Source organism: Oreochromis niloticus, linkage group LG9 (genome assembly GCF_001858045.2).
Source record: "Oreochromis niloticus isolate F11D_XX linkage group LG9, O_niloticus_UMD_NMBU, whole genome shotgun sequence".
In the NCBI taxonomy this organism is placed as follows: domain Eukaryota; kingdom Metazoa; phylum Chordata; class Actinopteri; order Cichliformes; family Cichlidae; genus Oreochromis; species Oreochromis niloticus.
The window spans coordinates 24,974,346-24,998,519 of NC_031974.2; the positions used below are offsets into that span (position 1 = coordinate 24,974,346).

Below are 24,174 nucleotides of genomic sequence, written 5' to 3' on the forward strand. Positions count from 1 at the left end.
ATGCAGCTTGTGGGGATAGGTTAATTGGATAATCCAAATTGTCACTAGGTGTGAATGTGAGTGTGAATGGTTGTCTGTCCTTGTGTGTTGGCCCTGCGACAGACTGGCGACCTGTCCAGGGTGTACCCCGCCTCTCGCCCTATGACAGCTGGGATAGGCTCCAGCACCCCCCGCAACCCTGAAAAGGATAAGCGGAAGCGAATGGATGGATGGATGGATAAAAAAAATTGCAAAACTGGTGGTTTAGACCAATTTACAGAGCAACTGGACAGTTTTGAAAACACTTCAGGCTGATGACAAAGTTCATACTTTCCCTGTGATTAAATGAAATTTCAGTGTCTTTCATTTGCAAATTTCATTTGCAATTACAGATAATAAGGAAATTATTGAACTGTAAGTAATGTTAAGTATTGCGTAAATCATTTTAAATTTTAAGTAATTTTCTCAAAATGTAGGGAAAAACGAACAATATGTACTCATCTTCTAAGCATCTTGTCAGAGTTCTTATTAAAATGCAGATAAATGTTAAAAATAACAGTTAATTTGATCCGTTTTGTGCTATTTGCAAAATACATGCAGCTTATTCTGTGTCTCTGTGTAAACTGGTGGACTGCACACGTGTACTTCATTTTGTCAGTTGGGGAGATATTTACTTTAATCAGACATTAGATAATAAAGAAACAGAATAGAAGAGGTTTGTTTTGGAAGGACGGGGGCGCACGGGGCTGTGGCTTGAGTCTTAGCAGTTATTTCGGAGTTTTACACTCATTATTTATTCAGATTTATTGGAAAGATCTAGATGTTTTAATAATGTTTTATTTTGGCCATGTTCTCATGGCTGCTAAATGCTGACAACAGATCTGATTGAGACTTGGAGCCCAGTGTTGGGTCCATCTGGTCCTCCCCCAGCAGCACCTGCTCCTCTGTACTATCATTCTTGCCCTTCTATTCATGGCCTGGCGGCTTGGTTTCATCTACTTTGCATTTGGGCTCCTTGCTGGTCAGCCGAGTTGAGGTCCTGCTGGGCAGGGCTGTTGATAATCTATCTACAGCTATGTTTCTTGTTGGAGGATGGAGAGCTACTGAGGAACAGAGTGTCAACAACAAATAAAAAGTTTCACAGGTTAGATTTAGATGTCAATCATATATATTTCACCTCTATAATATTCTTGATATTTATAATTGAGCGATTTATATTTATTAGTGCTATTTCTTAAATCCACATAATTTCCTTAGGGATTATAAAGTATGCTGATTCTGATTATCTAAAACTAAAAATCATAAAGAAGTTTATAGAAAATCTATTTTATGTTTGTTTATTTTGTGACATTTAGTGAGCCAGTGACATTCATTATCCAAGTTTCGGCACACTTGTATCTGACTTTACCACCATTTTAGATTGAAAACCAGAGATGGGTAAAAACATGCCAGCTGACAATGGGATGATTTAAACAGCTCTGGTGCAACTGTGCAGCTCTTTGAGGTTTTATGCATTGCTTCTCTGTGTGGGCTATAAGGGAAATTGCTCCTAATTTTAAAAAAAATATATTATTAAATACAGTTTACAATGTACAATCTGCATTTTTATTTACTATTTAGAAAATGAAATAAGTTTATAATAGGAGTGTGAATAATCAGTATTATCAACAGTAAAAGTCTAATTTTGCTTTGGGCTCTGACTCTGACAGCTCTCTGACAGAGCCAACTCCTCCCAGGCTATTTTGCAGTGTGATTTGTGTCAAATACTATTGTTTCAAGAATCAGTGAACATGTGGAACATTAACACAATTTTAGACCAAAACTTTGAACCTAACCCACTGTGGACCAGCTTGTGTTAACCATGAATATCTTTGGTGATCTGGGCAGAATAAAAAATCATCATCTTCAAGACACTGAAAACTGACTTTAAGCTCGACATACCTCTCTAACCCTTGTAATACACCGACCCAGGCCTCACTGTGTTACAAAAAATATTAGTGAGAATTCTACATTCTGTGACTCTACTGCAAACACAAAGCATGTAGTAGTTCAACAACCTAGCAACCGCATTTTGGTGGCTATTGTCAAAGTTGGCAGAGAGGATCCAACATGAAGGACTCAGAAAACAAGAAACAAACTTAAAAATCAGCTTTAATTACAAAATAGAAACAGATCGGGAACAGCAAACCCCAAAGTACTACTGTTCTGGAAAAACCCCACAACAAGGCAGGGCACCAGCAGGTAAATAGTGTGTGAACATGATGAAAACTAAAATTTAAAAAAGCTACAGTATGTGGAGGTTTTGAGTCTGCTGTAGAAACGTCTTGACTGTCATCTAAACAAGTTCATTATTGGAGCGCTGAAACAACTATTTACACACTTTAACAATTACCTAAAAAAACCAAAATAGACGTTAGAAATTAAAGCTGAACATAAAAAGCTGCAGGATGTGATTTGTTGGTTTAACTTGATCTGTGAAAATGACATTTTTGTGTGCAGGTTCTGTGTGTGTGTGTTTCTTTAATACACTTTGTTAATGTAATGTTATAACTTTTTCTTGACCTCAGAGTAGAGTTCCTCTTAGTCGTGAGTGCGCTCTGTGTTTTTTGGCTTGTTGACTTTCACCTGTGCGTACACTGTATCCTGCTGCTGTCCTCTGTCCTGCACTGAGTCAGCTGATGCTTCATGTCCCAGCACAGAGAAGCTGATCTCTCCATAATGGATGTTTTCTTCTTCTTCTTCTGATTTACTTGCTGGCTCTTCACAAACCTGTTCTTCACTTATTTGAATCTACAAAATTAAACAAATCGAAAGTTCTGTATCATTTAAATCTAGTAAGCAGACTCTGGTGGAGGTACTACAGTAAATAACTTTCTGATCAGTTCAATAAATTACAGAGAAGTTGAGTATTTTCTTACATGAGTCTGTTGTTGAGTTTGATGCTTTGACTTTAACCACCTGGAAGATAAAAGATAAAAGAGAGAGTTTAACATGACTTAACTGACTCCTCTGTTTGAGGTTAAATATATGCGCGAGTAAACAGATAATTTAACATGCAGGTAACATGTCAGTGACACTAACTTATCATGTTTTCTACTGTAATGTAATATTTACACAAGAAAGATGACCAAGGGGAGTAACGTCATCCCAAGAATTCCTCCAAGAAGTAGCCACAGTGGGAAGGAGATACTCTTCTGCTCTCCTGATAGAAGAACAAGATAAATATGAAACAACACATGAGTTAAACAGATTAGGTTCTTTTTTTATCTTTCTTTTCATTCATATCACCATCATGTTTAATTGTACAATCTAAACAGCACTGTTTAGAAAAAAACAAAGCAAAGAGATGAAATGAGTTTCTCAAGAAAAGAAGAAGAAAAAAATAGATAAGAGCATAAAAAACATCAGTGGCTTCAGCATTTACCTCCAACAGTCACATGAATCTCTGCTGATGTCTGATTACCCAGATCATTAGTGGCCACACAGTAATAAACTCCTCCATCTGTTACATTGAAGCTGTAAATCTCTCCTTCAGATACTTTCACAGCTCCATCTCTGCTCTTCTTGAACCAGGTGAAGCTGCTGACTGGAGGTTTGGCTCTGCTGGAGCAGGTCAGCTTCACCCAGCTGCCTGCTGACACCAAACCTGATGGACTGATGGATGCTGAGGTGTCTTTAGGAGCATCTGGAGAAAAGTGTGACACAGATTATCATTATTCAATATAAAAAGCTGACTTCCCAATAAATCATGATATTTTGACAGGTTTTTAACAACAAACTCTGATTGTCTTACATGAAACACTGAGAGTCTCTTCTGTCTCTGCTGTCTTGGTGTCTTTTCCTTGGTTCACAGGATATCTGGCAGAGCAGCTGATCTTCTTTCCATCATGTGTGTCTGACAGAGTGATGGTCTGCTGGATTTTAGTTGTAAAGCTTCCATCTGTGTTTTCCTCTATTTTGTTGTGAGAGTCTTGTTGGAGATTCCAGGTGAGTTGAGGAGGGGAGTGTGGACAGGGAGTGAGAGCTGAGCAGGTTATAGTGACAGACCTTCTCCTTCAGATCACCTGGGATTGTAATATTGGGCCTCCAAGGAGAATCTGTGGTTTCACATCATAAACACAGTTTGTACACTGATAATATAGGAATAGTTAATGATCTGAAAAGATGAAGGTCAGTGTGGATTTTTGAAACTTTTCATAATATAATTAACTTGTGTACAATTAGGAACATAAATGTATTCACTATTTTAGATTTTTTTTTTTTACATATAGCAGAAACTGGTGAGTGTTGTAGTCAGCGCAGAGAAAATGAGATATTTCTCAGCATTCAGACATTCAGCTGTCAAAGGTAAAGTCAGTACATGCAAAATGTAATCTCTTTACTTAATCATGGTAGTGTAGTTAAAACAATTGTTTGTTAAACAATATAAAAATAAATAGAAGGTATTGATTTCTATAACACTGCACCCGTTTACAATCCAATCAGACTTTTTATTATTAACATGAAAACGTTCTCACCTTTAATTATTATTTTAAGAGGATCACAAACAGCTGTTGCTCTGAACGGCCAGTTCATAATTCTGAAGTAGTATGTGTTTGTATAAGTTGTGGTTAAATTGGAAAACAGAGTGGTGCAGTTTTTCTCCTTCAGGTCTCCTGTAATATTCATTGGATAGATGTTAACTGTCCCACTGCTGTTGAAGATCTCATTGTTTGGATGTGCAAAAACATCCGAATGATTTTTAATCCACACTCCACAGACGGGTCTTGTGCTGTCAAACTTTTCTGTTCCTGTCTCACTAAAGTTACATAGGATTTGTAAACAAGATCCACTCAGAGCTTCCATCTCTGTTGGTGCAGTGATGAACAGGCGTGAATCCTGAGGACAAGCTGCCAAAGTGTCTGGAAAAAAAGACTAATACATATGAGGAAAAACATAATTATGTTAAGTTGAGTTTAGCAGCCGTGTTTCTTTTTTCTCGACACCTTCAGTATAAACTGTGTGACTTTGTAAAGTATCTCTATCTGTGCTGATCTGTCAGACTGTAAATGATTGAAATGAGACGGCTCACTTGGAATAAAGAGGAGACTCAGTAACATGATGTCTGTCATGATGTTCACAGACTGGACTGTCACAAAACTCATCACTTGGAAAAAATATATAGAAAGGAAAGCCATAATTACACAAAAAGATCAAAACAGAAAATCATGTCACAAATTTCAAAGGTTGTAAATTAAAGCAGGTACTCTCTTTTTAGAGTAATATACACAATTATTAAAATGGAAAAAAAATGCCTTACCTAATGATCAGATTGCTAAGTAAAGCAGAAACAGAGCGAGTGAAACACTTCTCTGTTTAGATGTTGTAATGTCAAAGCAAACAGACCTGTGATGCTTTTGGTTTTCTGTCTTTCTTTATTCAGTCAGTCTGCTTTTTATGTTCCCATCATGCACTCTGCTCTCACTTGCTCTCACTGAAGACAGATGTAGCCTTATACAGAAATGTTTTCTGTTCAGCATAGGGATGGGTATCGTTTAGGTTTTATCCGATGCCGGTGCCAAACCGGTACTTTTGAAACTGTGCCGGTGCTTAAATGGCGCTCGAACTGGTGCTTAAAGCATGGAGAACACAAACTTTGTCCAAAAACCTCTCATGTTTAGCTGTTTTTTTGTAAAAAGATAACAATATTAGCCTTTTCTGCAGCTATAGGGGATTTATGGCATCACTCTTGGCTGGAAGCAGTGCTTAAACAATGGAAAAAACAAACTTTGTCCAAAAACCTCTCATGTTTAGCTGTTTTCCACTTTTTCTTTGGTCATTTTAGCCTTTTTGGCCAGGGTGAAGGGAGTATCTGCCATCAAACAAGAAGACAGCCGCATGTAACTACGACGGTGTTTGCTAGTTCACCTTACATGCATTAATGTAATAATGTGGTTAGCCTACTCAACGTAAATTACACACGAACAACATTAAGCTACTCACGCAGAGGAGAACGGCTGCTGCTGCCATCATCATCCGTCATCATTTCTGCTACACTGGCAGGGCTAGGGGCCAGGACTCTACTCTTCGGGTTCTTGGGGGATGTTGCTAACTGCAGGTCTGATAACAGGCACCACACCCGCAGTAGATGTGCTCGGTGTGAGGTCTCGCAGCAAGCTATCAAATACGGTGCATTTCTTGGCTTTTAAAAAAACGCTATGTGTCGCCAGGTGTTTCATCAGATTCGAGGTGTTACCTCCTTTGCACAGTATCACCTTAAAGCACTTGTTGCAGGCTGCTGGGTTTGCATCTTTTGCTGTGAAGTACAACCAGAGTTTGACCGCTTCGCCTTGGGCATTTTTAATCTGTAGCTCTGCTCTAAAAGAACATACGTACTTGGGCCCGCCTACTATCCTTGGAAAGGTAAAATGATTGGCTAGAATCCAAAGTGTATGACATCTCAAGAAAAAAAAGATGTCAGAATGGCACCGGTTACCGGTACCCATCCCTAGTTCAGCACATACACAACATTATTACTGAGGTCACAGCTACAGTGAAGTGAATAATACTGCTCATCTTGTTACAGTGTGCTCTTCTGCTGGCCCTTGACATCCATATTGATGTTACTTTGACATGAATCTAACATTAATTATAACTTTATTACAGAAAGCTGTCAACGTGTTGACCAACATTCTCAGTGTGTTTAAATGGTTCTTCTTTTACTAAATGACTCATTTATCTGTTGACAAATACATTTAAATATCAATTACAATCTAAATATATTTTTTTCCATTATATCTGGAGTGATTTTTTTCATCACTAACAATAATCACATATCAAGAGATGCTTCAGAGTAACACAGTAAGTACAGTTTGGTTGTTGTGCAGCAAGGGTAGACAGCTGATTCTTCACACCTTAATAGCTTAATAGTTCTAATTAATAATTATTATCTTACTCATCAATTTAGAAGGTTCAGTGTTCTTTTGTGTCAGATCTATCCAGTAAAACGTTAATGAGTATATTGTACTTTCAGTCACAAACCAATGACTTTTTATTTGTGTGTTTTTCTCTCCCTCTCATGGTCAGTTACATTTACTGCAAAACAGTTAAGCCACTTTCAACTAGACATGTTCTTGGAGAAAATCACAAGAAAGCCTGGGTTTAATACCCAGATGATCAGCTTTAGTTTCAAATTAACAGCCAGATTAAGTGGATGATTGAGAGTTTCCAATGATGTGGACTTATTTGGATGGTGGGGAAAAACCAGAGAACAACATGGTAACATGGGGAGAACATGCAAATTCACTCCTGTTCAGTCAGTCCTCAGTAAGGATGACCTCTGCACCCACTTGTTTGGCTCACTACCTGTGCTTCCTTCTCCAGAGTCACTCCAACTCTTCTCTCCACTCATTGCCTGATTTTTGACCTACTCACTGTGGTAGAGCTGCTCTGGCCTTTTGATGTTTATATGTTACTGAAACTTGAATCTCAGTCCAGGTAAAGCGAGGCTTTATGAACCACTGACACGAATGTTTGATTCAGTCTGTGACTCAGGTTTTGGTTACACAAACAAGAGGAGGAGAAATATCATTTGTAATGAAAAGGTTTAAAAAATTTTCTTGTGTAACTAATGGAAGTGTTTGTATTTACTTACTGATTGATTGACTGGTTTACGTAGTTCAGTGTAAATATTCCTCCAGTTTGTGTGTGCACAGTATTTGAGGAACGGGTTAGAGTGAGGATGAAGTTAATTGATGGTACAAATAACATTTTTAAGGGGCTAGTCAATGCATGTAAAAAGGAAAACAAATTATATAGTGACTATATAAAACTCAGAACAAATACTGCTGAAATGACATATAAAGTCTATAAAAATAAGTTTTAAGTATTAATTTTCAGGAAGGCCAAGAAAGATTACTGTAACAAATTATTTCAAGAAAATAAAATAATATTACAGGTATTTGGAATATTTTCAAAGACGTATTGGGTAATAAGAACGTATCCTTAGATTTGCCTTTTTATTTTAATAAGAAAAATAAGATTTTAAAGGATATGAATGAAGTAGTAAATGAATTTAATTCCTTTTTTGTAAATATTGGACCTAATTTGGCAAATTTAATTAGAAAACATGATGAGCTAGAACAAAAGGATGGTTGGAAAGGTGAAAGCAGAGTGGTTAAGTCTATATTTTTAGCCAAAAGAAATTGCAGCAATTATACAACAGACTAAAAGTAAGACAGCTACTGATTGCGATGGTTTAGATATGGTTATAGTTAAAAAGACATTGGACTGTAAATCAATGAAAATCAATATGGTTTTTTAAAAAAATAGATCAACAGCATTAGCACTGATTAATACTATTGAAGATATTTCATTTGCAACACACAATAATAAATATACAATAGGGGTATTTATTATTTTTTTAAAAAAGCTTTTGATATGCTGCAACATTCTAGTTTGATTTCTAAGCTGAATACTTATGGTGTGAGAGGAATTGCACTGGTTAAGCAGTTATTTAGAAAATAGGTCCCAGTAAGTGCATTATTTAGGCAATTCCTCTGAAAGATTGAAAATTGAATGAGGGGTTCCTCAAGGTTCTGTTTTGGGACCAAAAATGTTTAATTTATATATAAATGATATTTGTGATGTGTCCAAAATGTTAAACATTGTTTTGTTTGCAGACGACACAAATTTTTATTGTGCTGGGGACAATTTAAAAGAATTGGTCGAAATTATGGTTTCTGACATGGAAAAACTAAAGAAATGGTTTGATGTAAACAAATTATCTTTGAACCTGACAGAAACAAAATTTATGATTTTTCAGAAATCGTGTAAAAGAGGATGAAGTAACTCTGTCCATTGATGGAGTTCCGATTGAGAGAGTTACTGAACTCCGTTTTTGGGGGATAATAGTGGATGATAAACTAACATGGAAACCTCATATTGAACATGTTAGAAAAAGATGGTTAAAAATATTTATACTTTGTGTAATGTCAGAGATATACTAGATTATAAGGCAATGCGTATTTTATATTTCTCACTAATTTTCCCCTATCTCAGTTATTATGCTGAAGTGTGGGGGAATACATATGCGAGTAATATAAAACCTTTATACTTGTTACAGAAGAAAGTGGTATGAATGGTTCAAAATGTTAAATATAGAGAACATACAAATAATTGAAATTGTTGAAATTAGAAGATTTAGTGACATTACAGACTGTGAGATTATTATACTATTTAATGCCACCCTATACTTCTAATCAAAGAATTGTTGAATCATTATATGGCTATAGGCCACATGCCTTGGATTAAAGTTTGTAAAATCATTACACTGTTTTATGATGCATTATAATGCTGATTTATAAGAAATACTGTTTTCAGAGACTCATGGCCTTATTTGTCTGATTAGAAAGAACAGAATATACTGCACAGGAAGCCGAGGTCATATCTTACGGTGCGTTCACACCGGACGCGAAAGAGGCGAGCGAAAACGCCCAAACGCCCCTAATGTCACGCATGCACATTTGCACCTCAACGCGTGTCCAGGGAAAATCCACCGCGCCTCAAAATTGCATGTTTCCACGCGCGTGAACCGGAAATGTGGGAGGAAGTTGTGCCAGATGTGTTGTGCTGCAGATGTCCTCTGAATAAACACATTAACTTGTTAGCGGAAAGGTATTTGGACATCAGTGGGAAAATATCAGGACAGTAGGTGGGCTTGCTAGCTTTTGCACGGTTTCATTGGGTCAGTCTGGAAATTAAAAAGCAGAATGAATGAACTTACCAGGTTGCCCAATCTCCTCACTAATGTGCCTCCAAGCTAGGTCCGTTTTATTCCTGTCTCGGTAGAAGTAGCAACATGCATCATTTAGCTCTGGATGATTAGCCACGGCACAGATGAGCTTTTCCTCCATACGGAGTGACTGGATCTGCCCCTTTGACCTAGTTACAGCCACGTCACCAGGCTCCTGATTGGTTGTCGGGGGGTGATTTGACACCGGAGTTCATATTTTCCAACTCAGCGTGTGCACAAAATGCAACACACAACCTGACGCGCGTGGTTTTCTTTCGCGAGTCACACGCGCCCCACGCGGTACACTGACGCGCATTTCACGGGTTTTGGCGTTTTCCCGACGCAAATCTGCCTCCGCATTTTCGCTGGACGCGCAATCGCGTGTCATCGTGCTCTTTCCATTGACTTTACATGTGAACCTGACGCTCTGGCCGCCTCTTTCGCGTTCGGTGTGTGTGCACCGTTAGGCTCACTGAGAGAGAAAGAATGTGGATATTTAGGTTTTATGACTTTGGAGGGGGGGCTGAAGCTATAAGAATGTGAGAAACGGTCAGACACTTCAAGATCTGGCGGACACCCTCCTGTCCACATCTCCCGTCCGGACATTTGTAGTGCTCAAAGTGTTGTATGGAATAATGAGAATTGCATGGAATAATGACATTGTTGATTGAGCATTTATACACCGAGTGTTGTTCTTCCTTCAGCCCAAAGATCAAAGAATTGGGATATTTAACAAGACATTAATCACGTTCAAGGCAAAAAAAACAACAACATTACTTCTCAAGTTACAAAGTTTATTTGTATTTTGCTCAGGAAGTGGAGACAGTTGAAGGAAATTTTATTTTAAGCATCAGTTTGCTAGGACCACACAAAGGCAAATGTGTCCAACAGTTATAGGCATAAGAATATGGAACTCTTTCTATGATAATCTCAAGAGTTGTACAAATATACATCATTTTAAAATGTGTTAAATGCTTAAAACAATAAATCAATATGAAGAACACGAAAGTAATTTGGGCTAATTGTGGAAGACGCAATTCTTCTTTGCCATGTTGTGGTATTGTATGTTGTTGATTATACTGATTTGTTGTTTTGTTTTGCAATGTTAAGTGTGGATAAATGTTAGAGTGCTTTTTGGGTTGTAGGTGCCCGCTTGTAAGATTATTTGGAATTCAGATAGGGGGCAGGAGCTAATTTTGGAAGGTTTGTGTCTATGAAATTAAATACTGTCGAACTATGTGTAAAACAAATAAATAAATACATGAAATGAAATTTGATGTTTATCTGTTACTGAAACTTGAATCTCAGTGACAGGTAAAGCGAGGCTTTATGAACCACTGACACGGATCTTTGATTCACTCTGTGACTGAGGTTCTGGTTACACAAACAAGAGGAGGAATAATATCATTTGTCATGAAAAGTGTTAAAAATTTGTCCCTTGTAATTAATGGAAGTGTTGTTGAGTGTAAATATTCCTCCAGTTTGTGTGTGCACACTATGCGAGGAACGGGTTAGAGTGAGGATGAAGTTAACTGATGGTGCAAATAACATTTTCTGTTAAAAGCAGAAAAAGAGAACAGATGTGAGATGCAGCCACTTAAAATGGCCGCCTCATTCCTGGCAGGACCATGTAAGATACCTGGTGTCGTCCTGACCAAGGTAGTTATCCCCAATGCAGGGGATACAAATAATATCAGGCTCTCCCTGCCAGAATTTGCTCCCTGTGTCCAAATCATGGACAAACCCGGTTTGTTGAAATAATCCCGTCAGATATCATTTTGTTCAAACCCACACACTAAATAGTAATGTAACCACACTCGTGTTTCACTTTTTCACTAAAGTAAGATGTCACTACTTCCACGTAGTTGGTTGGAATGGAGGCGGAGTCAACTGGATCCATTTTCCCTGCCCAGTGCACACTCCCGACACAGGGGAAACAAATTCTTTCGTGGATCACTAAGTTGGCACGACACTGGCTGATCAGTGGGCAGTTTTGGGGAGTAACGGAATACATTTACCGATGTTAAATATTTAAAAAACAATTGTATTGTAATTGTATTCCGTTACAGTTACCGTTTATATAGGTGATAATTATAATACAGTTTCTTTGCTGAAATAAATGGATTACAGGTCATTTCCTGTTTCATATGTAAGACTTTCCCCTCTCTAATTTTGTAATTCCACGCATTGGTAGAAACCCAAACAAAACACTCAATAAGAGTGACATCTAAACATATTTATCTTTTATCATTTTTCGAGTGTTTCCTTCAGCACCAAAAATACTAACATAATGAGAAACGTCACAGTAAGACTACAGTTTAGTAGAATTTATTTGTTGTGAAGCAACAACAGCCAGCTGATTTTTATATTATTTTATATCTACTATCATAATATCATAATGTATCTTAGGTATCATATTGTAGATTAACATAATTGTTTGATAGCTTCACTTTTATGCTCAGCTCTCTCATTGCACAACAGATCGCTAAGCATCACTGCAGATGCACCTCAATCCCTCTGTTTGTTGTAATATGGGGGATACAATAAGAATTTTTGTTTTCACATCAAACACTGTTTTTACACTGATAACACAGGTGAAGTAACAGATGGAGCTCTGTGTAGATGTTTTAAAGTCTTCATATTCCATGTTCCTAGTGCACAATTCGGGGGCATAAATTTATTCCAATTTTATAATTTCCTCCATGTAGCAGAAATCGTTGAGTTTTGGAATATCCAACGATACTGGGGCTCCAAGGAGAATCTGGGGTTTCACAGACACACAGATATTAACGATGAAGTGCACACTGCACTTTGTACCAGTGTTTAAAATCTCCAAACACTGCCATTTGACAGCTTGTCTGAAATTCACATATAACTTCATTAATTTAATGAAATCACGATTACAGCAGGGTAGAAATAGTCTTAATAATAACATGGATTTACTGGACAATCATGTAACATTTCTTCAATACCAATGAAAACCAAACAGTTTCGAGAAAATCAAACCAAATGCACATAAATCCAAAGTAAATCAAATCAAATCTATCTTTATTATTGTAAAAAGAAAAGAAAAAAAAACACCTCAACTTTTATTCCTCTAACATTAATTTGAAGAGGATCACGAGAAGCTGTTGCCTTAGATGAATGATTCTTTACTTTAAAGAACTATGTCTGCTCCACTACTGTTGAAGGTCAGATTGTTTTGATTTCTGTCAAATCTAGAATATTTTTTTATCCACACTCCAAAGGTTTTTTTTGTGCTGATAAATGTCTGTTCTTCTTTTGGTCTGAAGTTATATGAAATGCAAACAAGATCCACTCAATGCTCAGATTTCTCAATCTCAGATTTATCATAAACTATACTTCCACAACAAATTAAGAGGATTAAAGATCTAGACTCTAAGTGTCAAAGGTAAATTTGGTGTCTTTTCACTGGCACTCTCAATATGAGATCCAAAGATATGTTGATGTAAAGTTCCATGTCTGCTACGAGCCAGACATGGAACCTGAACCATTACTCAGAGGTCTCCTTACTACGGTTGCGAGCTGCGGACCTGGACGAGGTAACACTGAAAGAGAACTTCCACTCAATCTCAGAGTGTAAGTTATTTTACTTTATTTCATTTGTTATTTTTACTCTGACCTACATGACGTATATTAAAATACTTTGTATTAATCAGGTTATAACATGAATATGCACGTATTCATGCCAATTCAATACTTTAAACAGGCATAAAGATCAAAGGTTGATTAGAGATATATCCCAATCTGTGTAAAATATTTCCTGAGACTAGCTCTGTACATTTTGGAAAACATTATTTTGATTAATGGTGATCTTATCTTGTTGAATGATTAAGGGATTCAAAAACAAAATGAAGACAGTAACTGTATTAGATATTTATGACTGCTTAATTCACATCAGTCAGACACATAACTGAAATCACTAACAGGTGAATCATTTTGTTCCAGTGTAATTTTCTGCTACAAAACCTCAGGTCCTGTGGTAAAACGAAGGAAATCTTGATGTAACTTTCTTGAACACATAATTTATATTGCAAAATATTGTGTGTCTGTTTTCTCATAGCTCATAAAAACTGTGTCTGAACCCCGCTGACCAACTTCCCCTATGTACTTAAATGTTCCGTTTTTACTCTGTGAGCTGTTCATCAGTGAAATGAATCAGCAACAAGCAGGCACTTTATCATTCATCACATCTGGAGTGGTTTGGTCAGAACAAAAACTAAACAGTAACATTGCAGAAAATACAATTTAGTTGTTGTGCAGCAAAAGCAGACAACTGATTGTTGATACCTGAGCTTGAGAGTTTGAAAAGAACGATCATTTTATTCCTGCTATCAGTAAATTAGCCACAACCAGACACTTTATCCTTCTAGTTTGAGTTAACTAGATGTTTAGCTTCTCTTGGAGATGCTTTCGTTACTGTGTTATGACATAGGAGATTTAAATCAACTTTGTGTAATGGAGTGAAATTAAGGCTGGAGGCTTTGTGAAATGTTTACAGTACATTTATTAGGTTTTTAACATTGTCCTTGTGAAGGTAATACCAGAACTGCCACTTCCTGTTTAGCTATACAAATTTGTAAAACTGCAGATGTAGACCAGTTTCCAGAGGAAGTGGACATTTTTGAAAAATTTATGGCTGATGATAAAGGTTGTAATTTCCCTGTAATTGAATTGAATTCTAAGTTATATTATTTTCAATTACAACGTAATTATATTCACATTCCTTACTTAAAGGTAGATACACTAGAATAAAACTGAACTGAACTGAATCTTCAGTGGTGTCAGATTCTTTTGAAATGTTGTTGCAACGTTGGCACAGCTGCTTCAAACATTTCAGTGTCAACAAAACTTTGTTTTAGCCACTGTGCCAAAGCACTCCAGGCCCGTTTGGACTCCTTTTATGATGCTTGCAATTCATTTCAATCCAGTGTTTATGATCTTTCAAAATTATTTCACCTTTTTCAAAGTACTATAGACTGATCGTTTTTATAAGTGTCACTTTTAGAAGCATTTTGCCAGAGTACTTATACTCTGTCAAGCTGTTTGTGTCTTCACTGGTCTAGTCCAATCACCTTCTTCCAGCCTTCTTCAGGCCAATCAGCATTCTGCCCCACACTTTAAATCTCACTGCGCATCTGTCATTCTCCTTCACAGATGCCTTTGTGCTACCCACCTCCTCCCTATCTCCACCTTTCATCACTCAAGCTCCATTCAAGCCACTTTCATCTCACTATCAGCGTCTAGGTTCCGGGGGGTCCTGCTCTTATCCTTTTCTAACCTGTCTAACCGCCAAACACCGATCTATATTCTGTTCATCAATCAGTCGTGTTCATTCTTTCTAATGATCTGTCCTTATTGAACATGTTGGAGGATGGAGAGCTTCTGAGGAATAGAGTGGATAAACACTATGCAAACTTTGACCTCTCCAGAGCAAAAGTCAAGTAAGATACTTTGTACAATCACTTCAAAAAATGATGCTGTTGCAGTGGGATGAAACCAGTTTGAAGAGATAAAAATGTTAATCATGCAGTTTGATCAAGAAGAGGACTGAAATTTGTTAATTTTAAGAAGATTATATATGGGACAGTATAAGTAATAGTCTAATACCAAGAAAAATTAACACACACAATGAAATTTACAAAGCTGATAATACAAAAAGAAACAGAAAGTAATTTCAGTTTGAAGCTTTGGTGTTTCTCAGTGTTTCAGTTTTTCTCAATTTTTGCAGTGTGATCTGTATCACATGCTGTTGTTTCAAGAATAAGTGAACATGTGGAACTTTTTCACAATTTTAGACCAAAACTCTGAACATAACCCACTGTGGACCAGGTTGTGTGTTCACCATAAGTTTCTATGGTGATTTGGACAGATTAAAAGATAATCACCTTTAAGACATTGAAAACTGACTTAAAGCTCAACATACCTCACTATCCTTTGTAATACACCCTTCCAGGATTCACTCTGTAACAAAAACATTGGAGAGAATTATGTTCTTACCAACAAAATCTACTGCAAACACAAAGGATGTAGTAGTTCAACAACCGAGCAAACCCATTTTGACTCCCGTCAAAGGTTTAAAGCAGGAGTTGGAGCCAACATGCAGGACTTGGACAACAAGAAATAACAATCAGCTTTAATTACAGGAGAACACAAGAAAGAACAACAAGACTGAGACACAATATGTACACAGGATAACAAGGAGAAAGGTAGCAAGTGGGAGAACAGCTGATCACTAAACACGAGAGAAGGGAAGTAGAACTGGATACAAAGCACAAGAGACCAACGAGCTCCAAAATAAAACAGAAATTAACAGACGGAAGATTCACAATATGCAAACTTTACAGAGACAAAAGAGAAACCAGGAGACAAGACTGAGGAAACAGAATGGTAACACAAGCAGGAATTACTCTAAAGATTTTATAAGATCAGAACTAAAGGACCAAAGGAACTTTGCATAGTAAATAAATAATATGACCTATAGACCAGCCTTTCTTGTAAAAAAAACAAAACAAAAACAAACCCTCAAACAATAAAACAAATCCATTAAAAGAGAAACTGACCACTACAAAAAGTGTGGAACCTAATACAAAAAACAACCTGTGAATTTGAAGACAAAATAAAAATTCTCATCCACTTATTTAGATATGAATAAGACATCTAGCATTTCATATGATAAATAAAATGTCTACAATGTAAATAATAAAACATACAAGAGCACACACAGCATGCCAGCATTCAAATACTGTATGAACATGATGATAACTAAAATAATAATAATTTAAAAAAAAGCTACATTATGTAAAAGTTTCTAATCTTCAGTCTTAATCTTCAGTCTTCCCTACTGCCATGTAAACTAGTCCCTTATTTGTGTGAAATTAAAGTTGAAAATAAAAAGCTGCAGGATGTAATTTGTTTCTTTTAACTTAATAGAAAATTCATTTCTCAGCACAGAGAAGCTGATTTCTCCATAATGGATGTTTTCTTCTTCTCCTTCTGATTTACTTGCTGGCTCTTCAACAACCAGCTCTTCACTTTTTTGATTCTATAAAATGAAACAAATAGAAAGTTTGATTTAAATCTAGTAAGCAGACTCTGGTGGAGGTACTACAGTAAATAACTTTCTGAACAGTTTAGTAAATTACAGAGAAGGGAAGGAGATACGCTTCTGCTCTCCTGATAGAAAAACAAGATCAATATGAAATAACAAATGAGTTAAATAAAAGCCATATCCCTCACTTAAGCTTTACACTTTGTACATCAATGTTAAACAAAACAAAACAAAGAGAATAAAAGAGTAAAACAACAGGATAAGAGCATACAAGAGCATACATCAGTGGCTTCAGCCTTTACCTCCAACATTCACATTAATCTCTCCTGATGTCACATTATCCAGATCATTAGTGGCCACACAGTAATAAACTCCTCCATCTGTTACAATTGTGGTCAAAAGTTTACATACACTTGTAAAGAAAATAATATCATGGCTCTCTTGAGTTTCCCGTTATTTCTACAACTCTGATTTTCCTCTGATAGAGTGATTGGAACAGATACTTCTTTGTCACAAAAACATTCATGAAGTTTGGTTCTTTTATGACTTTATTATGGGTTAACAGAAAAAAGTGATCACATCTGCTGGGTCAAAAACATACATACAGTAACATGAATTAGCAATTTTGGTGACTTAGAAAGTTGTGAGTGAAATGAGCTTCATAGCATGGCCTCTTAACTTCTTGTGAGTGATTATGAGTGACTACAGCTGGTGACTTCTCTGAGGCCAGTTAAATAGGGCTCATTGGATACAAACGCCCACAAACGCTACACATGGGAAAGTCAAAGGAGCTCAGCATGGATCTGAAAAAGCGAATTATTGACTTGAATAAGTCAGGAAAGTCACTTGGGGCCATTTCAAAGCAGCTGCAGGTCCCAAGAGCAACAGTGCAAACAATTGTTTGTAAGTAGAAAGTGCATGGCACTGTTTTGTCACTGCCACGATCAGGAAGAAAACGCAAGCTATCACCTGCTGCTGAGAGAAAATTGGTCAGAAGGGTGAAGAGTCAACCGAGAATCACCGAAAAGCATATCTGCCAAGAATTAGAAGCTGCTGGAACACAGGTGTCATTGTCCACAGTCAAACGTGTTTTGCATCTCCATAGACTGAGAGGCTGCAATGAAAGAAGGAAGCCCTTGCTCCAAAAGCAGCACCTTAAGGCTCGACTGAAGTTTGCTGCTGATCACATGGACAAAGATAAGACCTTCTGGAGGAAAGTTCTGTGGTCAGACGAAACAAAAATCAAGCTTTTTGGCAACAATGCCCAGCAATATGTTTGGAGGAGCCAATGGAACTGGTGCTTTACAGAGTACATGGGATATTAAAGAAGGAGGATTACCTTCAAATTCTTCAACATAACCTAAAATCATCAGCCCAAAGGTTGGGTCTTGGGCGCAGTTCCAACAGGACAATGACCCCAAACACACATCAAAAGTGGTAAAGGAATGGCTAAATCAGGCTAGAATAAGGGTTTTAGAATGGCCTTCCCAAAGTCCTCACTTCAACCCCATTGAAAACATGTAGACAATGCTGAAGAAGCAAGTCCATGTCAGAAAGCCATCAAATATAACTGATCTGCACCAATTCTGTCAAGAGGAGTGGTCAAAGATTCAACCAGAAGCTTGCCAGAAGCTTGGATGGCTACCAAAAGCGCCTAATTGAAGTGAAAATGTCTAAGGGACATATTATATATAGTATGTTTTCGACCCAGCAGATGTGATCACTTTTTTCTGTTAACCCAGTCATTGTCATTCAGTCATTGTGCAAATGTACTGTTTGTAAGATTGAGGAAACCTGTAGTTAGCTAAGAATGAAGAAGTCACTTGGATGAGTGACAAAATGTTTCTCCCACTGAAAACGCTACAACCAGATGAACAGGGTCAACTTTTTCAGGTAAAGAACTTATAATGGCTCTTTAGAAGAAGTGAAAATCAAAATCAGTTACAATTTTATGATTGAAATAATGTTTGTGTATTATGTTACTGAGAGCTGGGGGTTTTTTTGTTGTTTTTTTTTAAACCCCTTATCTCCCCTTAGATGATACCTTTGAGAGGGTTAAACTGAAGACAATGTCTTAACCTGATTCTTCCAAAACTTTCCACAGTTTATGTTGCAAGAAGCCACAGTAAGAATTTAATTTAATGTAAATCTATTTCGAAATCAGCAGTGTGGAATAATTGTACTCCATTTCATTTTTTTATTTTTGTTCCTCTTCACAGACTGAAGGAAGAACTGAAGCTGAGCCTGAAGTTTCTCAGATCCAAAGAAGTGACATCACAAGAGTTCGTCACAAATGACATATTTCCAAATGGATATAAATCAAAAACTGATGCCCAGCAACAAGAGATGAAATGACTGTTTGAATGTTTGTTAAATAAAAGGAAGTCACAGGAAGAACACATCACATGACCCAACAGCGTCCTCATTATGCAAAGTTTCCCCAACAAAACCTGGAGGAACAAAGTAGCTGGTGAAGAGACACTAATGAGAACATCATCACAGCATCCAAACCAGAAAGCTTACAGCAGTTTATGTTGTTTGCTTTACAGTGTTTTTATATTGTCTCCTGCAGACATGAACTTAATAAACAGATTTACGAGTGACCTTCACACAGATGCAGCCTGTAGTTGAACGGTGGTGTGTAGCACGTGTGCCACTATGAAACCCCCACACATGCACATGCACATGGTTTTTATGTTAACAATATTTTTGTTTACATACAGTGTTGTTCACTGTTCAGCAGTGCCCACCAGGTCTGTCTGTGCTGTTTTCTTGACAGCCCTGTGCACTACTGCATAGAAATAGGAGAGCCATAACTAGACTGGCAGCTGCACCAGCCAGCCTCCACAGCACCACCCCTGAACCCACTGCACCACCCCTTTCCTGCAGCTAATGATATTTATCATTTGTAGTGATCAATGTGACATTTTCTTTGAACATTTGAACACTGAATGTGAACATTTCACCCACACAGATCTGCAATCGAAACATGACTAGCAGCACGTGTGTGAATAAAAACTATGACAACGTTAAACCTACCCAGCCCCCACTTTTTAAACAGAAGGACTGAAAACACAACAACACTGATGATGATGTTGTCATCATTTAATGTGGAGCCGTAGTCTGTGTACACATACACACAGCATGAACACCATAGTGTCAGAGCCATTAGTAAGATTGTGAGTGAAAGAAAACATCATTCTGGCATCTAAAACACCAGCGCTCGTTAATGTTCATTAATAAGACAGATTTCCGCATTTGTATAAATAAAGTATCTGTATCTTTATATTAATGTAATTATTTTGGTTATACAATTCTATTGATTGATCTGCTGATTCAACAAGAACTGTATTATATATAATAACTTTATTTTGAAGGACCAGTCAGACACAAGAATGACACTGATCAACTTGTTACAATGCAATGTTATTTATGGGAAATTCAGTCCTGACATCCAAAGAAATGACCTACATGTAGACATTTTCTTGTATATACTAACTTCATAAATAATATCTTAAAACATGAACACAAACAATGAATAAATACACAGAGTCACTGACCACATGATTAAGAAATGTTGTTGACCTGATAGAAACTGTGTCTGCAGCTTCCTGTTGGTCAAATGTCTCAGTAAGGTTCTGTTTTTAACTCATCAGTTCTTCTTCACCAGTGAAGTAAATCAGCCACAAACAGACACTTTATCTTTCATCATATGTGGAGTGGTGCCTTCAGCACAAACAATTCACAGTAACACCACAGTGTGGTTTTTTTGTGCAGCAGACAGCTGATTGTTGATAAACGCTTCAGATAGTGATTATTTTTTATCAGCTATCAGCAAATGTCAAGGTCAGTCATAGATTTGCATCCTAACATGTTAGTTATCTTAAACAAAAGGGTTCACATCCAAATGTTAACATTACTTGAGTACTATACAGATGTTTGTGTCAGCATGCAGATGTTAACACTGCTGATCTCCGAGATGTTTGTCCTCTTCTTGCAGACACTTTAATTATTAGACTGTGATGCTGCTCTGTTCATGTGAACGCTTTCTGTCTCTGGTGTGTTGAAGCGTCCTGATTTAAACCAGCTGAAGAAAAAACAGAAAGACATTAAAAAGAGAAGCAGTTGTTATTTTGTTTTTTTTAGGGATTAATAATAAACATCTACTTAATAGAATCAAAATAAAAGTGAAATTAAACGAGTTAGCCTGTAAATAGTTTTAAATGACTATCATAATAGCAGCTGACTCACCACTCAAATAAGACCAGTGTGCTCACAAGCAGTATGATTCCCACAGTCTTCACTATAGTGTAGACACCAAAGAGTTTTCCTGACTGTTCACCTGCAATGCAACATATAATTTAATGTTTGCTGATGATGCAGAATGTGCACGATTATCACTTGAACAGACGTTTCACTTTAAAGTAAAATGGAAAAAAGGAACTATAGTTCAAGTACCTCCAACAGTCACATTAATCTCTGCTGATGTCTGATTACCCAGATCATTAGTGGCCACACAGTAATAAACTCCTCCATCTGTTACATTGAAGCTGTAAATCTCTCCTTCAGATACTTTCACAGCTCCATCTCTGCTCTTCTTGAACCAGGTGAAGCTGCTGACTGGAGGTTTGGCTCTGCTGGAGCAGGTCAGCTTCACCCAGCTGCCTGCTGACACCAAACCTGATGGACTGATGGATGCTGAGGTGTCTTTAGGAGCATCTGGAGAAAAAAAAAGAAAAATGATATCCCGTAAATCATGTTCTCCTATAAGATTCAGGTCCGCAACAAACTCTGATTGTCTTACATGAAACACTGAGAGTCTCTTCTGTCTCTGCTGTCTTGGTGTCTTTTCCTTGGTTCACAGGATATCTGGCAGAGCAGCTGATCTTCTTTCCATCATGTGTGTCTGACAGAGTGATGGTCTGCTGGATTTTAGTTGTATAGCTTCCATCTGTGTTTTCCTCTATTTTGTTGTGAGAGTCTTGTTGGAGATTCCAGGTGAGTTGAGGAGGGGAGTGTGGACAGGGAGTGAGAGCTGAGCAGGTTATAGTGACAGACTCCTTCTCCTTCAGATCACCTGGGATTGTAATATTGGGCCTCCAAGGAGAATCTGTGGTTTCACATCAAACATAGTTTGTACACTGATAATACAGGAAATACAATCAAGTAACACATGGAGATCAGTGTAGTTGTGGTAAAGTTTTGATATTAAATGCTCATGATAATCAGAAATATAAACTTATTATTTCCTCCATGTAGCAGAAATAGCTGAGCTATTGAATAAACACAGAAAGCAAACTTTTAGTTTGATTTTTGATTTCACAAATATTATAACAGAGAAACCTGGACATCAACCAGCATTCATTTTGTTTTCTGTCAAATGTAAAGTCAGTACATACAGTAAGTGCTAAATTTTTCTAATATTATCAACATTGTAGTGTAAACACTGTTGAATAACCTGAAAGATATTAGAAAATAATTAAAAGCACCATTTTATCTAAAGTCTGACTTGTTAATAATGCTATTCAACTTTTTAATCTTAACATTAAAATGACAACGTTCTCACCTTTAATTGTTATTTTAAGAGGATCACAAACAGCTGTTGCTCTGTACGGCCAGTTCATAATTCTGAAGTAGTATGTGTTTGTATAAGTTGTGTTTAAATTGGAAAACAGAGTGGTGCAGTTTTTCTCCTTCAGGTTTCCTGTAATATTCATTGGATAGATGTTAACTGTCCCACTGCTGTTGAAGATCTCATTGTTTGGATGTGCAAAAACATCCAAATGATTTCTAATCCACACTCCACAGACGGGTCTTGTGCTGTCAAACTTTTCTGTTCCTGTCTCACTAAAGTTACATGGGATTTGTAAACAAGATCCACTCAGAGCTTCCATCTCTGTTGGTGCAGTAATGAACAGGTTTGTGTTTGAAGGACAAGCAGCCAAAGTGTCTGGAAAAAAAAAGACTAATACATATGAGGAAAAACATAATTATGATAAGTTGAGTTTAGCAGCCGTGTTTCTTTTTCCTCAATACCTTCAGTATAAACTGTGTGACTTTGTAAAGTATCTCTATCTGTGCTGATCTGTCAGACTGTAAATGACTGAAATGAGACGGCTCACTTGGAATAAAGAGGAGACTCAGTAACAGGATGTCTGTCATGATGTTCACAGACTGGACTGTCACAAAACTCATCACCTGGAAAAATATGAAAAATACAAAAAGCAATTGTGCAAATAAATGATCAAATCAAGAAATTGTCTCACTTTTAAATCAATTAAAATCTAAATCAAATGATTGAGATTCAAATGATGTCTGTCATTATTATGTTTCTCAATTAAATTGAGAAACATAAAAAATAAAAGAATGTAAATTCAGTAAGATGTAAAAAATGTTTTATTACCAAATGATCAGACTGCTACAGAAGAGAGACAACAAAGTAAAAGTCAGTGTGTGATTTCACAGAAACAGCGAGTGAAACACTTCTCTGTTTAGATGTTGTAATGTCAAAGCAAACAGACCTGTGATGCTTTGGGTTTTCTGTCTTTCTTTATTCAGTCAGTCTGCTTTTTATGTTCCCATCATGCACTCTGCTCTCACTTCAGATGCTGCCACTCCCACCTGCCTCTAGATTCACCTGACCCCCTACCCACATTCTCTCATTAACATTTTTGCACATATAGCAGCTCATTTCCACCAAAGTCACTAGACTTTGTGTCTCAGCTTTCTACTGTTTTTTTCTCCTGCTTGTTTTGATCTTGATTTTTGTACTTTGCTCGCAATTTTTTTTATCTGCTTGTATTTTATCTAAACAAGGACTCTTGTTTAGATGGCCAAGTCTCACAAGTCATCGCCAATTTATGTTATGTTCCCTCCTGTGGTGCCAGTACACTAAGGCTACGTTCACACTGCAGGTCTTAATGCTCAAATCCGATTTTTTTGTCTGCTTGTTCACACTACAAATAAAATGTGACAGCAAACGCGCTCTAGTGTGAACCCTCAAAGTGGCCCGCATGCGCAAAAGAAGACGTCACACACAACGCGCTCTGTTTAGACCCAGACGAAACAGTATTGTTTGAGTGATGGTCCTTAATATAAAGACTTTTTTCGGACTTTACGTTTCCCAGTTTTGCTTTAACTTATGAAGTTATTTTGTTATTTACATATGGCCTAATAATTATCCTTATTGCTGTTTTAGAGAGGAGCGGTGCTTCAAAGGATAGTTGCAGATTTCTGTCAGAATCTGCAGATTATACAGTACAAATAAAATGTTCACGTTTCTCCAACGTTGTCTTCCCAACAGTTTCACTAACATCTACACTGGATGGCCAGGAAGCGTTCACGATGTCTT

At 37.1% G+C, this 24,174-nt stretch overlaps 1 protein-coding gene and 1 pseudogene across 1 annotated transcript; both read right to left on the reverse strand.

Moving 5' to 3' along the window:
• Nucleotides 1-2,135: 2,135 nt before the first annotated feature.
• Nucleotides 2,136-5,105, reverse strand: LOC106096891 (B-cell receptor CD22-like; annotated as a pseudogene).
• A 15,179-nt stretch (nucleotides 5,106-20,284) lies between these two features.
• On the reverse strand, nucleotides 20,285-22,534 carry LOC109203607 (vascular cell adhesion protein 1). Its single transcript, XM_019363238.2, has 5 exons — nucleotides 22,390-22,534; nucleotides 21,628-21,933; nucleotides 21,282-21,542; nucleotides 21,075-21,165; nucleotides 20,285-20,910 (listed from the first exon to the last, which is right to left on the reverse strand). The coding sequence occupies exons 1-5, from the start codon at nucleotides 22,445-22,447 to the stop codon at nucleotides 20,829-20,831; spliced, it is 798 nt and encodes a 265-aa protein (XP_019218783.1). The 5' UTR covers nucleotides 22,448-22,534; the 3' UTR covers nucleotides 20,285-20,828.
• Nucleotides 22,535-24,174: the final 1,640 nt, after the last annotated feature.

Bases quoted from the DNA above. Each gene is read 5' to 3' on its own strand.
- LOC109203607 (XM_019363238.2), bottom strand. From the start codon at position 22,447: ATGAACTGGCCGTACAGAGCAACAGCTGTTTGTGATCCTCTTAAAATA. The intron at 21,543-21,627 runs GTAAGACAATCA...TTTTTTCTCCAG, and splicing joins AGAGACTCTCAGTGTTTCAT to ATGCTCCTAAAGACACCTCA. The intron at 21,166-21,281 runs GTACTTGAACTA...GTTGCATTGCAG, and splicing joins GATTAATGTGACTGTTGGAG to GTGAACAGTCAGGAAAACTC.